General features: G+C 34.9%; 1 protein-coding gene across 1 annotated transcript; it reads left to right on the forward strand.

The window, feature by feature from the left end:
* Nucleotides 1-95: 95 nt before the first annotated feature.
* prune (prune exopolyphosphatase) lies at nucleotides 96-15,996 on the forward strand. The gene is made up of 8 exons (XM_051131940.1): nucleotides 96-298; nucleotides 4,930-5,034; nucleotides 5,174-5,376; nucleotides 8,170-8,354; nucleotides 8,580-8,738; nucleotides 8,862-8,956; nucleotides 12,252-12,410; nucleotides 13,681-15,996. The coding sequence occupies exons 1-8, from the start codon at nucleotides 260-262 to the stop codon at nucleotides 14,089-14,091; spliced, it is 1,356 nt and encodes a 451-aa protein (XP_050987897.1). The 5' UTR covers nucleotides 96-259; the 3' UTR covers nucleotides 14,092-15,996.
* The last annotated feature ends 151 nt before the right edge of the window (nucleotides 15,997-16,147 follow it).

A 16,147-nucleotide genomic window follows, 5' to 3' on the forward strand; every position in this document is an offset into this window, starting at 1 on the left:
AGCATAGAGATGATCTCAAAGGTGGACTCAGTGTAGCCGTTTTCGTGAGTTCACACAGAACTACATTTCCCAGACTCACTGAGTGTGACGTCACGACGTAGTTCGTTACTGCTCTCGCAAACCTCTGAATTCCGAGTGGCTGCATAACTTACACACATTGAACCGCGGAGACAGTCTGCACATTTCAGAGACACTGAAGGGCATTTTATACTCTTTTAGGATATTTCGTTACGTGAAACCCCTCGGGCTCCGTGTAACAATGGAGGCATATTTACGGAGTTGTCGTGATGTGATTAAGGTAAGACTATGATACAGTACGCTTAAAGAGAGCGTGGTATGTTTGCTTCTACCATTTTACCCACTTAAAATGTGGCCAGTGGCCAATGTTTGCACTGTACGTATTGAGACATACATAAACACGAATGTGTTTGCTGTTCATGATAGTATGGTGTGATAAATAATGAATGCTTTGTTTGATATACACTTGATATTGACACAAGTCATATGGTATGACGCGTGCAAAGACCCCGACCGCATGCGCCAACGGTAGAAACAACCACATGCATTGAGAGAGTACGCAAGCATGTTTGTTTATATTTATTATTTATAAAACAATATTATTTATTGGTATGTTATAATTTTAGGAGTAAATGACATTCATATAAGTGGAACAATAATGGCTGAAATGTACTGATATATAACGTTAAACGTATACACACTGCTGTTCAAAAGTTTGGGATCAGTAAGATTTTTAATAGTTTTTTAAGAAACTTTTCTACTCATCAAGGCTGCATTTATTTGATTGATAAAAATACAGAAAAAACAGTAATATTGTGAAATAGTATTGCAATTTTAAATAGTGGTTTTCTGTTTTAATATACTTTAAAATATAATTTATTTCTGTCTTGCAAAGCTGATTTTTCAGCATCATTACTCCAGTCTTCAGTGCCACGTAATTCTTAAGGAGTCGTTCTGATGTGCTGATTTATTATAAATGTTGGAAACAATTGTGCTGCTTAATATTTTTTTGGAACCTGTGGTACTTTTTCAAGGTTCTGTGATGAATAAAACTTTTTGTTCATTTAAAATAGAAATCGTTTGTAACAATATGCGACCCTGGACCACAAAACCAGTCATACGCATCAATTTTTAGAAATTGAGATTTATCTGAAAGCTGAATAAATAAGCTTTCCATTAGTGTGTGGTTTGTTAGGGCAATATACTGGGCCGAGATACAACGATTTGAATATCTGGAATCTGAGGGTGTAAAAAAAAAAAAAATCAAAATATTAAGAAAATCACCTTGAAAGTTGGCCAAATGAAGTTCTTAGCAATGCATATTACCAAACAAAAATTAAGTTTTGATATATTTATGGTAGGAAATTTACAAAATATATTCATGGAACATGATCTTTACTTAATATCCTAATGATTTTTGGCATAAAAGAAAAATCGATAATTTTGACCCATACATATTGCTACAAATATACCAGTGCTGCTTACTGGTTTTGTGGTCCAGGGTCACATATACACACTACCCTTCAAAGTTTGGGGTCAATCTTTTTTTTTTTCTTTCTTTGTTTAAAAGAAATTAATACTTTTTTCATCAAGGATGTGTTAAATTGATAAAAAAATGAAAGACTTCTATTTCTAACAATATATATTTATTCTTATACACTATTAAAAACAGTTTAAAACAAATTTATTGAACTGTTTGGTGCAAATGCATCTTTTGGAGCTTCAAATAGAGACTTTCTAAAGGTGCCGTCAGTGTGTTTAGTCAATAAGAACAATTCCCACTTTTCTAGTTTTTCAGCTTAATGCACTCCGTTTCAAAACTGAAGGTGGACCTATTTGCAGAGACAATAACACCTGCTGTCTGGCGCACATGATCCTGACAGCATCCGTCCGACAGCAGTGCATCTCTCTACCCTAAACACTGTTGTTTTAAACCCAAACACCCTGACACCTGCGCTCACCCACGGCTGGGCGTATATACCGAAGCTCCGTGTTTACTTTGAGACTTTCAGCTCATGCAAGCAAGCAGAGATGGGTTTTTTAACTAATTCAGTCAATGATTGAAGAAATTATATGGTTGCACTTGTGGTTAAAGTGCTTTTGGTCTGCACTGAAGCGTGAGGTCGCAAATATTGCGCACACAAAGGCTCTTTTCCGCCCTGACCCAAGACCCGCAGATTCTGTACTGTTTACTCACTGTCCCGTGGTCCATTTCACATTGCAGTGACTAACTTCCTGCGCTGTCCTCTGGCCATGCCCATATGGACATGAATAAGCAAGTTTTTCCTTGCACTTCCCCATCTAACAAGGATTTTGGTGATGATTATCACATGAGAAAGCGAGATCTCGCCAAAACCTCACCCTAAGTAAGCCTCACCCCTGGTCTGTGCCAGCTGTGAGCTCAGTCGCTCTGTGTTGACAGTCCGTCGTCCAGTATTTCAAACAAATCCCAGCTGGTTGACCAGATCAGAGTACATCATTTAATGCTGACGTCACAGATGGCTTCTGTATTCGGCTGGAGTAATGGAGCAGGCCAAATGCTAATTAACGCTGGCAGAGTCGTCATCATGGGGAGAGATAAAAGGTTTTATCGAATCCAGGGCGATGCATTCGGTGTTATTCTATTAAAAGTGCTATTCGTCTCGCGAGTGGTTCAGCAAATAGGCTTTGATATGAGTTGTGGCTTCTTCAGCTCCAAAAAGAGGAAAGCACATTTTAGGTAGCATAAATGTATTACATAACTACACTGCCAGTCTTTTTTTTAATAAAGAAATAATACTTTTATTCAGCAAGGATGCATTACATTGATCAAAAATGATAGTAAAGACTATTACAAAAGATTTCTTTTTCTAATAAATGCTGTTTTTTTATGCTTTCTGTTTATCAAAGAATTACAAATCCACAAAAATCACACTTTCCACAACATTATTGAGCAGAAGATGTTTTCAAAATCAATAACAATGTTTTTTTTGAGCACCAAGTGAGCATTTTAGAATGATTTTAAGATCATATGACACTGAATACTGGAGTAATGATACTGAAAATTCACAAGAATAATATCTTGGTCATTTTAAATTGTAATAATATTCACAATATTACTGTTTTTAATCTGTTTTTGAATAAATTAAGCCTTGGTGAGCATAAGAATGATCAGAAACATGAAAAATCTTACCTTATACAGGGCTCTTTGAAATCTGTTTTATTTTATTTTTTTCCAAATTCCTTATGTTTTTTTCCGTTTTAATTTTTCTGGATTCAGTTTCTGTGTTTTAATGGTTAAATTAAATTTTACTAATAAAAAAGCATGTCTAATTAATTGAAATCTTGAAACTTACACAATTTAACTTTTTTTTTTTTTCAATTTTAATAATAATTTTATTAATTTTATTAATCATTACATTTTAATAATCAAAAGCATCTCTAAATATTTGTTTAACTAATTTATTAGTAGTAGTAGTAGTAGTAGTAGTATTTTTGTTGTGTATTTACATTTTTCTGGTAAATAAATTCTGGTAAATATTTCTTAAAAATATTTTTTTTAATAATAATTTTATTGGTAGTACTACTATCATTACATTAAGTAATATATTTATGTCAAAATTTCTTCAAGTTAAACCAAACTTTTATTTTGACGGGTTGCTGTGAAGACCTTAAAGTTTCTGTTTGTAGCTATATGATAAGATGATTTTCTCAAAAGAAACAGTAAAATGCTCATAAAGTTACTCTCAAAGCAGTTCTAGAGATTGTTTATGTGTTCATGTACTCATATTTTTAGTTGGCAGAGGCTGAAAACACAGTGAGCGTCACATCAGTATGTGTGTTGTAAACAAAACTGCGTCCGTATTGAGTTTTGATTTAAATGTACTGACCTACTTTTGAATTATTCATACAAAATTTGGGAAATTCAGTGACATTCCACGTTATACAGTAAATTCCATTTTTATGACAGGATTCCATGATTCTGTCCGCATCGTGGAAATCATAGGGCCCTACAGAAGTGTATAATCTTCTGAAGTGATACTATAGTTAATTTTGGGAACAACACTGAAATTATACTTTAATTTTATGTCAAAATCTGCAGTGCCATAGACCATAGCTCTCAAATCTAATTTTTGCTTCTGTATATTCTTTCTGTTACAAGCCAATATTGTTAACATTAAATGTTTTCACATAATATTTGAGTATGTGAAAGAAGTGTAGATGAGATTTGAGCTGTGGCAAAGAGTAAGATTTTCAGCTAATAAAAATAGGTCTGTTCCTCACACATATATAATTTGACTATAAAGTGCATAAAGTTGTACAGCCTACTTTTATGAAGCTTTTTTTCCCTTTATTAATAACCCTTGGTCACTCTATGGTTTTATTGTATGAACAAGATGAGAGCAGTGTCAGCGTTCATCAAACCGTCTCCTTTTATGTTCCATAGAAAAAAGTCATAGTCATAGATTATACATCATATTTTTGGGTTTAAACAAACTTTAAAGAAAATGAGTTTTGTTGTCATTCATGTTATCACGTGTTAAAGGAATATATTGCTGTATACTATATCTGGTGAGAAGCCACAAACTGTGTTTTATCTCTGACACATTGTACTCCACCTCCCACTGACTGGCGGTGATACAGAGCGACAGGGTGATCATAAGTTCAGCATTGTTTGTCAGATAAAGCTCTTCATGGAGCTGGAAGTCTTCACAGTCTATTGGATGCATTCTCAGCTTGTCATATACTTGCTACTTGCTGTAAATATTTGCATGTAGATAATGTCACAGAAATTTTAGTTTTGCATTTCAGCCTGGTTTAATAGAGGCCACCAAAGCCTTATTATGAAAAACTAGGTTTGTAGTTATACATTATGATTTCTTGTCCTATATTAGTCCAGCAGCCTGTGACATTGTTCTCTTTCATTCTCAGGGTTGTAGTAAGAACAGCCCAGGGCTGCATGTCGTAATGGGAAATGAGGCTTGTGATATGGACTCCATGGTATCAGCCCTGACCTTCGCCTACTTTCTTTCAAAGGTATGCAAAGCCCAGCCTAATAAACCACTTTTGCTGCGGTGTTCTTGGAAGTTGTGTGGCAGAGATAATAGATGTGATAATTCTGTGCTAGTGGATGAGGATTATTGTTTTGTTCTTCATTAATGTTGTCCTCTAATAGAGTCTTGATTGTAAGAGGATGCCGGTCCCTGTACTCAATATCCCACGGGCTGAGTTCCCCTTACGCTCTGACAGCATATTTCTGCTGAGAGAGACCGGTCTGCCGCAGGACTGCCTGCTGTTCAGGGACGAGGTGGATCTCCACGGCCTGCACAAAAACAAACAGCTAACGATGACGCTGGTCGACCACAATGTTCTGCCCAGGTCAATCTTCTGTTCTGTGACACATATGCAGTACTGTATGTTTACTACACCATGTTCAATTTTCAATCTTCCCATACAAAAGGTATGCAATTTTAGTGTAATTAATGAGCTGAATTTTTATTTGAATATACAAAATCACTAGACAGACCTTCCGGGGCTGTTGTGTCTTCTAGTCAGGCTACCAAAATGAATCACCGTCGTGCCCGACAGGCAATCTTTAATACTGTGTTCCGGCGGTTCCTTAAAGGATTAGTTCACTTATAGAATAAAAATTTCCTGTTAATTTACTCACCCCCATGTCATCCAGGATGATAATGTCTTTCTTCAGTCGAAATAAAATTAAGGTTTTTGAAGAAAACATTTCAGGATTTTTCTCCATATAGTGGACTTCAATGGTGGCCAGTGGGTTTAAGGTCCAAATTGAAGTTTCAAAGCAGCTTCAAAGAGCTCTACTTAAAAAAAACTATTACAATTTATATACTTTTTAACCACAAATTCTCGTCTTGCATGCTCTTGGATGACAAGGGGGTGAGTCAATTATCAGGCGATTTTTTTTTTTTTTTTTTTTTTTTTTCCGGAACTGAAATAAACCTTTAAAAAAGTCTTAAATTTAGTTCAAGGGTGTCAAACTCAGTTCCTGGAGGGCCGCAGTCCTGCAAAGTTTTGTTCCAGCCTTGCTCCAACACACATACTATGCAGTTTGCAATTAAGCCTGAAGGACTTGATTAGTTGGATCAGGTGTGTTTAATTAGGGTTGCATCTAAACTCTGTAGGGCTGCGGCCCTCCAGGACTGGAGTTTGACACCCCTGATTTAGTTATATCAAATTTAAGGCCATGACAAGTTATAAATACCTTTAAAGATACAAGATATCTTTATTGTATTTTCAAGTGGTCTTAATTTTGGGGACAGAAAGACAGAATTCACAATATGGAGTAATGTGACGATTGAAAAGTCATTGAATGAATATTAGCACTGCAGATTTGAAAGTCAAAACATGGCACAGGTGTTTTTTGTGAATGAATCTCTGATGGGAGCTGCCATTTTCATTTCATCTTCTGCCTCATAAAGAAGCATTTATGAGCGAGGAAACCACTACATTTCTCCTGTTCCAAAAGCGCCACCTGCTGTCAGAGAATGAATTTGCATTTTCAATAAGCCTTTCTTCTGTTTATGGACAGATCAATGTGAATATCAGCTCATATTTTTATGCACCAAACATGCAGATTTGCCAATGTAATAATCTAATGTCTAAATTAATATAAATTTGACTCACCCCTTTTCTCAAAAATGGTTTAAAGGCTGAAATGTGAATTTTATTTTATGAAATTTTTTTTTGTGTGTGTGAAAACCTTTATCTGAACTGTAAATCATGTCATTTTATGGTTTATTATGTTGCCGTAGACATGGCCCTACCCCGTTCATACGTTGTTAATTTTATTTGTGCAGGTCTTAAAATGGGTCATAAAAAGCCTTGAATTGATTTTTTTTTAATCCTGCAAATCTTTAAAAGCAATGACACATTAAATTAATCAGAAGTGACAGTAAAGACAGTTCATCAAGACTCCTAAAAAATGTCTTGGTTTTTACGAAAATATTAAGCAGCAGCACAACTGTTTTCAGCATTGATAATAATAGGAAATGTTTTGAAGAAGCATTGAATCAGTGTATTAAAATGATTTCTGGAGGATCATGTGACACTGAAGACTCAACAAATGATTGCTGAAAATGTAGCTTTGCCATCACAAGTATAAATTACATTTTATAATATATTAAAATAGAAAACAGCTCTTTTAAATCGTAATATTATTACATTAAAATTGGTAGCAAAAGGAAAAATAGTAAATCTTACCCACCCTAAACTTTTAAAGTAGTTACTATTCAAAGACTTTCGACTGGTAGTGTAAGATTTTTAAGGTTTTTTGAAGAAGTCTTATCTGCTCACCAAGCCTGCATTTATTTGATCCAAAGTACAGTGAAAACAGTAAAATTTCTAAATATTTTTACTATTTAAAATAACTGTTTTCTATTCGAATATATTTTAAAATGTAATTTATTCCTATGGCTTTCAAAGCTGAATTTTTAGCATCATTACTCCAGTCACATGATCCTTCAGAAATCATTCTAATAATGATTTGTTGCTCAAAAAAAAAAGTTTATTATTATATTGAAAACAGCAAAATTTTACAGCAGTAGATTTTTTTTTAGAAATCTTTTGTAACATTATAAATGTCTTTATCATCACTTTGGATCAATTTAACATCCTTGCTAAATAAAAGTATTAATTTCTATAATTCCCCCCCCACAAAAAAAATACTGATTGCAAGCTTTTGAATGGTGTAGTGCATAATGTTACAAAAAGCTTTTTATTTCAGATAAATGCTCATCTTGTACTCAACTGCTTCAAATGTTGATAATAATAATACAAAAATGTTTTGTGAACAGCAAATCAGCATATTAGAATGATTTCTGAAGGATCAAGTGACACTAAAGATTGGAGTAATAATGCTGAAAATTTAGCTTTGATCACTGGAATAATTTACATTTTAAAATATATTGAAATAGAAAACAGCTATTTTAAATAGTAAAAACATTTCAGAATTTTACTGTTTTTGCTGTACTTTGGATCAAATAAATGCAGGCTTGGTGAGCAGAAGAGGCTTCTTTAAAAAAAAAAAAAACATTAAACATCTTACTGTTCAAAAACTTTTGGCTGATAGTGGTATATTTAAATATTATGATATAGGAGGAGATTTGTCCTCTTCTTTTATAGTAAATCTGTGTTATTCTGTAGTGCTGACAGTGAGCTGGAGGACACAGTTGTGGAAGTGATTGACCATCACCTCCTACAGAGACCTCCGTCCCCCTCCTGCCCAGTCACTGTGGAGACCGTGGGCTCCTGTGCCACCTTGGTGACAGAGCGCATTGCCCAAAAAGCACCTGAGGTGCTCGACCAGCAAGTGGCTCAGCTTTTATACGGTGAGTGTCATAGTGATGGGATAAACACAGAGAGGAATGTGAGCTCTCGCAGCATGACTGCGCTTCAATCTGTTAGACGCTGTCAGACATCAGATGGGCTCAGCATGGTCTTCACTGGCATTTAGCCGGAGGACATAGTCAGCTTGCTCATTTGACTTGATAGAGATGTGAGATGTCAGCAGAAAGATAAAATCTTGTCAACTAGCAAAATGTTTGTGTTGACAGGTACCATTATCCTGGACTGTGTTAACATGGCACCTGAGGCAGGTAAAGTCACCCCTAAGGACAGCCAGTACGCTGTCTTTTTGGAGAAACGTTTTCCTAAACTGCCTCAGAGGGGAGCTCTCTTTCAATCGCTACAGAATGCAAAGTTTGACGTGTCAGGTGAGAGGAGCTTTTTCCGTGTAGGTTAATGAAACAAACCACTTGGTGTAGGCATATTAAACAGTGTAATTTGAAAGCGTGCATTCATCAGAAGTAATTTCACACTGCTGTTCTGTGTTTCAGGGCTCTCTACGGAACAGATGCTGTTGAAAGACATGAAAGCAGCATCTGCTGGGGATCTAAAGTTGGCTGTCAGTGTCATTTACATGACACTAGAGGTCAGTGCTGTTATGACAGATCACTTCATCAAGCTTCAGTCTCTGAAGCTTGAAATGTATTGATTTGGGTGCTTTTGGTTGATACCTCTTTTAACAGAAACTGATATTTATACTTATTTATGTGTTGTCACTTCTTTGCATTCTTATTTTTAATTTTTGTGACATGATCAGTGTTTTGTGTTTGAATTCTGTGGTTTTTTTAAAGGATTTAATCACACCCTTAAAGCATTAGTTCACTTCCAGAATAAAAAATCCTGATAATTTATTCACCCCCATGTCATCCAAGATGTTCATGTCTTTCTTTCTTCAGTTGAAAAGAAATTAAGGTTTTTGAGGAAAACATTCCAGGATTTTTCTCCATAATGTGGACTTCAGTGGGAGCTAATGGGTTGATTGCAGTTTCAGTCCAGCTTCACAGGGCTCTACACGAACCCATCCGAGAAATAAGGGTCTTATCTAGCGAAATAATCAGTCTTTGATCATTTTTCTGAAAAAATGTTCAATTTATATACTTTTTAAACACAAATGCTTGTCTTGCACTAGCTAGACCTCGCACATTACGTAATCACGTTGGAAAGGTCAGACGTGACGCAGGCAGAAAATTTTGAAGTACACAGTAGGGCTGTCAAACGATTAATCAAGATTAATACAAAATAAAAGTTTGAGTTTGCCTAATATGTGTGTGTGTACTGTGTGTAACTATTATGTATATATAAATACAAACACATTCATGTATATATTTAAGAAATATTTACAAGTATATGTATTATTATATTTTTTTATAATTCATGTGATATATAAATACAAATATTTTGTACATGACATACTTTGTGTGTATTTATATATACATAATTACACACAGTACACACATTTATTAGGCAAACTCTTATTTTAAACTTTTATTTTGTATGCGATTAATTGCGATTAATCGCTTGACAGCATCTAGTACACAGACGAAGAACTAACCAAATGTTAACTTTCCACATTACGTAATGCATAAGGTCACAAAACAAGCTTTTGTGGTTAAAAAGTATATAATTTTTTTATTTGTTTTTAGAAAATGACAGGTTGTTTCGGTAGACTCTTATTCCTTGGCTGAGATGGTGTAGAGCTCTTTGATGCCGTCATTGAAGTCCGTTATATGGAGAAAAATCCTGGAATGTTTTCCTCAAAAGCCTTAATTTCTTGTTGACTGAAGAAAGAAAGACATCTTGGAAGACATGGGGGTGAGTAAATTATCAGGAAATTTTTATTCTGGAAATTAACTAATCCTTTAAGAAGTACAAAGTATTTTTTGTATTTTTTTTGTAAAATTATGTCCATTGAATATTTCTTTTTCTTTCATTATTCATTATTTCTTTTATATATATTAATTAATTGCATTATTACATAGGAACAGTGAAAGAAGTAATATAATAATAATATGACCGTTTAAATAAAACTCATTGTTTTTTGTAATGGAACATCACAGATTATTCTCACCTCAGTCTATTAAATGAAATTCAGTACTGAACTACTGTTTGCTGTACGTACATATTGGATTTCATAACTTTATAACGGAAGTTGCTGAATAAACAGCTATGTGATGCATGGCCAAAAACAAAAGGTGCTTGTTTTATGCATGTGCATATGTGTGTCAAGGAGGCAACCTGTGCTGAATCTCCAGGTTTTATTCATTTGGGCAGGTTAGTAGTTAGGAGATGAGATCAATTATGGCAATTAAAATGCTGATTACATAATTTCAGTTATTTATTTTTAATATGTATATATGAGCAATATCACACGGGTATGTGCACAGGCATGAGTGTGATATTAGGCCGTGCTCTGATATACAGCGTTAAATTTACATAAAATATAACGTGATGAGATTTTGCCCTCAACCAGAACTGTTTGCTCTGGAGCAAATAATAGATTAGTGAGACCGCAGTCTGCCTGTTAGATTTGCACAAAACGAATTATAGCTCGTTTAACCACTATAGAGACATCAGAGCCAGCGGCAAATTCCAGAAGACCTGGCCGAGGTAAGGCTGCTCTCAGCAGGTTCATGAGTGCTAAACGCCTGCTGACGCCCTGAAGCTCACATCTCCGAAAATGCAGAAGCTAATTTTCAAATAGACGTTATCTTTATCAACAAACCGCATATCTGAGTCTAAACAAGTATATTATCATTTTAAAAACTCTTAAAACGACATTACGTGAAACAAAAACAGTATTATTTACAAAATTATAGTGGATTTGGGTGTTCACCATGACACTCGCTGTGAGAAATACTGCAAAAGAAGTGATACAAATGAAGGTGCAACAGTTGGAGTTCTGATATCACTAGAATATTGCACTTCTCTCAACCAATCAGATTTGAGGAACAGAAAAAACTGTTGTATAAAAAAAATACCAATACATTTTGTGAATGCATTGGTGCATCTCTAAAACTTATAAGTTATGTATGGAATCTCATTGCATGCTTGCAGCATTTCTGAAACACACTGGCAAGACAATTTCTGATGCTTATGTTAAATTTAGAAGATCACATGCAAATTACATGTTTCCTGCTAAATGAAGTGAATCTTGTGTTTGTGCTATGCATTTAGCCTCAGTACTTGGTTCCACAAGTAGAGAGAGGAAATGTCGACTCTGAAATGTAAGGAGCTACTGTTGTGGGCACAAAGTGTGCTCATGTGCCCATCCTCATGACTCATGTGAATTCCTCATTAATACTGAAGCACAACCGATTCCAAGTCAGACACACCCAGACTCACCGCAGGGCTGGGCGGCCCGTCTCACACACCCACTGATTACACCAGACGTTACCCTCTGTGACAGGCTCTCCTCTTCTCTTGTTAGTACACATGCAATAGCAAGACGCAATGTTGCTGAATCAGATGTGAGAAGTATCAAGACTTTCTTTGTTCACACTACAGAAGACTTGTGAATATTGTTGATTTTGTTTTTTTTTTTAAACATGGTATAAGAAATCCATAGATTTTAAACCAGCCCCAAATTGTTAATTATAACACTTAAAAAATAAATATTACTCACAGAATCTCAGTTATTACTTCAGAGTAATAATGCCACTTATTTAATGTTTATTACGTAATAATTTTAATGTAACTGTCAAATTGCCAAAGATATTAATCAGAAATATTTGTCAAATGATTCAGAAGAGATGTGTCATAAAATGAAATGTTTAATCTGTATGTATCTCGAAATCAGGTTTCGTCTCAGAAAGGGAAATGATTGCAGGTTTTTTTTTTTTTTTTTCGTGACGCTCACGTTAAAAGTGCTGTTCTGTCTTTAGGCTTTTCTTCAGAGGCGTGGACTACAGCAGGACCTCTGTGAGTTTTGCCACAAACACAACTACAACCTGGTGGTTGCCATGACAATCTCTTTCAAAGACAACAAGGAGCCTTTCCGACAGCTAGCTGTTTACAGTTCCAGCACTGTCTACAGAGAAGAGGTACTCATTCCGTTTTATACTTTTCCAGGAGTTAAGCTTTAAATGTCTTACCTACAGTTGAGGTCAAAAGTTTACAAACACCTTGCAAGAATCTGAAAAGCCTACACATACACTTACTTACTCTACACTTGATTGTTGTTACCTGAATGATCCACAGCTGTGTTTTTTTTGTTTGTTTGTTTAGTGATAGTTGTTCATGAGTCCCATGTTTGTCCTGAACAGAAACTGCCAGCTGTTCTTCAGAAATATCTTTCAGGTCCCACAAATCATTTGGTTTTTCAGCGTTTTTGTGTATTTGAACCCTTTACAACAATGTCTGATTTTGAGATCCATCTTTTGACACTGAGGACAACTGAGGGACTCGTATGCAACTATTACAGAAGGTTCAAACGCTCACTGATGCTTCAGAAGAAAAAACAATGCAGGGGGTAAAAATCAGTCGGTGAAAATAATTGTAGCATATTTTGTCTTTTTGGGAACAAGTATCTTGTAGCTTCTGAAGGGCAGTATTAAATGAAAAAATAATATTTAGACAAAATAAGAAAAATGTACACATCTTCATTCTGTTCAAAAGTTTTCACCCCCTGGCTCTTAATGCATTGTTTTTCCTTCTGGAGCATCAGTGAGCATTTGAACCTTCTGTAATAGTTGCATATGAGTCCCTCAGTTGTCCTCAGTGAGAAAAGATGGATCTCAAAATCATAGTCATTGTTGGAAAGGGTTCAAATACTCAAACATGCTGAAAACCAAAGAATATGTGGGACCTGAAGGACTTTTCTAAAGAACAGCGGGCAGTTTAACTGTTCAGGACAAACCAGGGACTCATGAACAACTATCACTAAACAGAAAAAAAAAGAAACACAGCTGTGGATCATTCAGGTAACAACACAGTATTAAGAATCAAGTGTATGTAAACTTTTGAATAGGGTCATTTTTATAAATTATTATAAATTATTACACTATTTTCTTTTGTGGACAATATGTAAACGTCATCTTCGGAACACAAATTAAGATATTTTTGATGAAATCCAAGAGCTTTCTGACCCTGCATAGACAGCAACACAACTGACATGTTCAAGGTCTAGAAAGGTAGTAAGGACGTTGTTAAAATAGTCCATGTGACATCAGTGGTTTAGTGGTTAAATAAAGTCGTTGTTTTTGTTCTCGTAGATTCATAACATTATGGTTGAACCACTGATGTCACGTGGACTATTTTAACAATATCCATCTCACTATTTTAACTGAAATCTGTGTTTTCTTTGTTTACTAGATGAGTAAAGCACTAGAAAAAGCCAAAAACCCCATTCTGGACCTTAAGCCAATGAGCAGTCCATTCCCAGACGTGAAGGCCTTTATACAAGGTAACACATTAGCATCCCGCAAGAAGGTAATGCCTATAATCACAGACTTCCTGAAGGAGAAGGAAAAGACAGTGTATCCAAGTGGGAACATAGAGGACCTAGATCTGGACGATGATTCTAATCAGGACCAGTGTGACTTACAACAGTGTCCCGAGGATGCTGGGATTGAGGATGATACCCAATTTCCTCCAACGCCAATGAACAGTCTGGTAGAGGGTTGTCCCTTAGACAATGGCCTACCAAAAATCAGTCCTGAGGTTTTGGTAGAGAAAGTTAGCAAGATGGCCAGCATGGAGGACACGTCTCCTGAGGGACAGTGATGGGAATCTGTTGTCAGAGAGAGTTTTGAAAAAGAGCTGGAGAAGGAAAGTCCTTCTGCGTCGTCTTCAAGAAAATGAAGTGCATATCCTACAGTGCTGCATCAGGGCGTGAGAACGAAATGGCACTTTTTTGATCTGGTTATTTTAAAGCTACGGTACGGTCTGAAGAAACCATTCTGTTGACTTGTTTTAAGAACTGGTACATGAATGGAGCATTACATAAATGCATTATATATAAATTATTTTATGTTTTCGTTAAAAAAACAAATCACATTTAGGCTGTTTATTTATTGTTCACAGTCATATTCATGTTTGATCTTCTAAATTAATCAGAAGTCTCATTGAGACAAACATATCTAAAATTGACAATAAGCACCAAGTGCAAGCAAGCAGCTGACAATGAATTGTATGAATTTCCAGTATTATACAATTAATAATAACATGGTAGCTATCATTGCTTTTGATGCCAATAACATACTTCATTCTTTGTTGATTCCCCCAGAAAAATCATTTTGACTTTTGAATCGTTTTGACTGTAAAATGCATTTACAGTAACACTCTTACAGTATTATCTCATGTGGATACAGAGCTAAACAGAGGTAAACCTGGTTTACCTTTTAGCTGGTCATGATTTTAATTAAACTTATAAACAATTCTAGAGTTGCATATGTACATGGATTTCTCATCCCAACAGGAATTGCGTATACATTCTTAAATATTTGCACTCTTTGCAGCAAAAAAAAAAAAAAAAAAAAAAAGGTATATATATATAGAGAGAGAGAGAAAGAGAGGGATATAGATATACATTTTTATTTATTTATTTTGCTGCAAATAGTCCAAGTATAGAAGCACATATATATGCACTTTCTGTTTGGAGGAGTCAAAATGATTGCCTGGTAATTGGCAGCATGCCAAAGATGCCGTCCATAGATGTTAAACTGATGACGTTATGTAATTTTATCTCATGCAGCAGCAGATGTAAATGAAGATAAACATGCATTGGATTAGTACATATTGTTATGATTTCCCAATAATATTGTAAAGGAGTTATTGTGGGTACATGAAAAGTGAGCGTAACCCCTCTGTGGCCTTTTGCATGTTATAGGTGTTAACTGACCCGCTCCTGGTTGGAATCAGGGCACCTGCGTTTTAGTCAATGAGATTTTACCATTTAACTACCAAAGACCTCAGTTGTATTTGTGTTTGAGGCATGTTAAACATTTAATCATTTGAGATTTAAAACTTCAGTGTTCTGTTAATTTATATTATGTTATCTTACATAATTTATTTGATGATTTGATGGGTTTGGGTTCATTAGGGTTGAAAAAAAAAATTGTTTAAACAGTCCGTTTGATTTGTTATATGACCGGCAGCTTATTAGCACATTCATTCATACTGGACTGTCAGTATAATTATAATATTCTTTATTTTAAAAAATACAAAAGCGCAATCAAGGGCACTTTACAGGCCTAATTGGATGAATCTTATATAACGACTATAATATTTTATCAAAAAGTTATATAAAGATGTTTCGTCCAAAAGAAGAAAAAGAGCTCATTTAAACAGTTTTAAAAAAAATCAGTTAATATCAGACTTGTTGGTGTTTTGAGGTGTTGTGTATTCCCTGTGAATTAACCCTGATAGTTTGGTGAGATCTGACATAGTGACAGCAGATGATTGCTGCATGCTGCCTCAGGAGAACTAAACACATTTTTACTAGTCGATTCCATCAAACTATATAGCGCCATTATCATAAGATGTATGAAATGTTGACTTATGTAAATGTAATAATGTGCTATGGTTGTGAAACAGGACATTCAGGAGCACATCCTCTGTCTTTTATTGCCAAGGAGTTTTTTTTTTATTTTAAGCTCTCTGTATAAATAAACCATTTTCAAATTGTTCCATATGTGGTTTGTGAGCTTTATCTTTATAAAGACACAACTTCTTTACGTTTTCATATATTGACATTTCAAATATATTTCTTTACATTTCAAATATAATGAAATATTTTTATAATGTAATATACAAATATGTTTTAAAATTGTATATGTTT

The sequence above is a fragment of the Labeo rohita genome, chromosome 16 (genome assembly GCF_022985175.1).
Source record: "Labeo rohita strain BAU-BD-2019 chromosome 16, IGBB_LRoh.1.0, whole genome shotgun sequence".
NCBI lineage: Eukaryota > Metazoa > Chordata > Actinopteri > Cypriniformes > Cyprinidae > Labeo > Labeo rohita.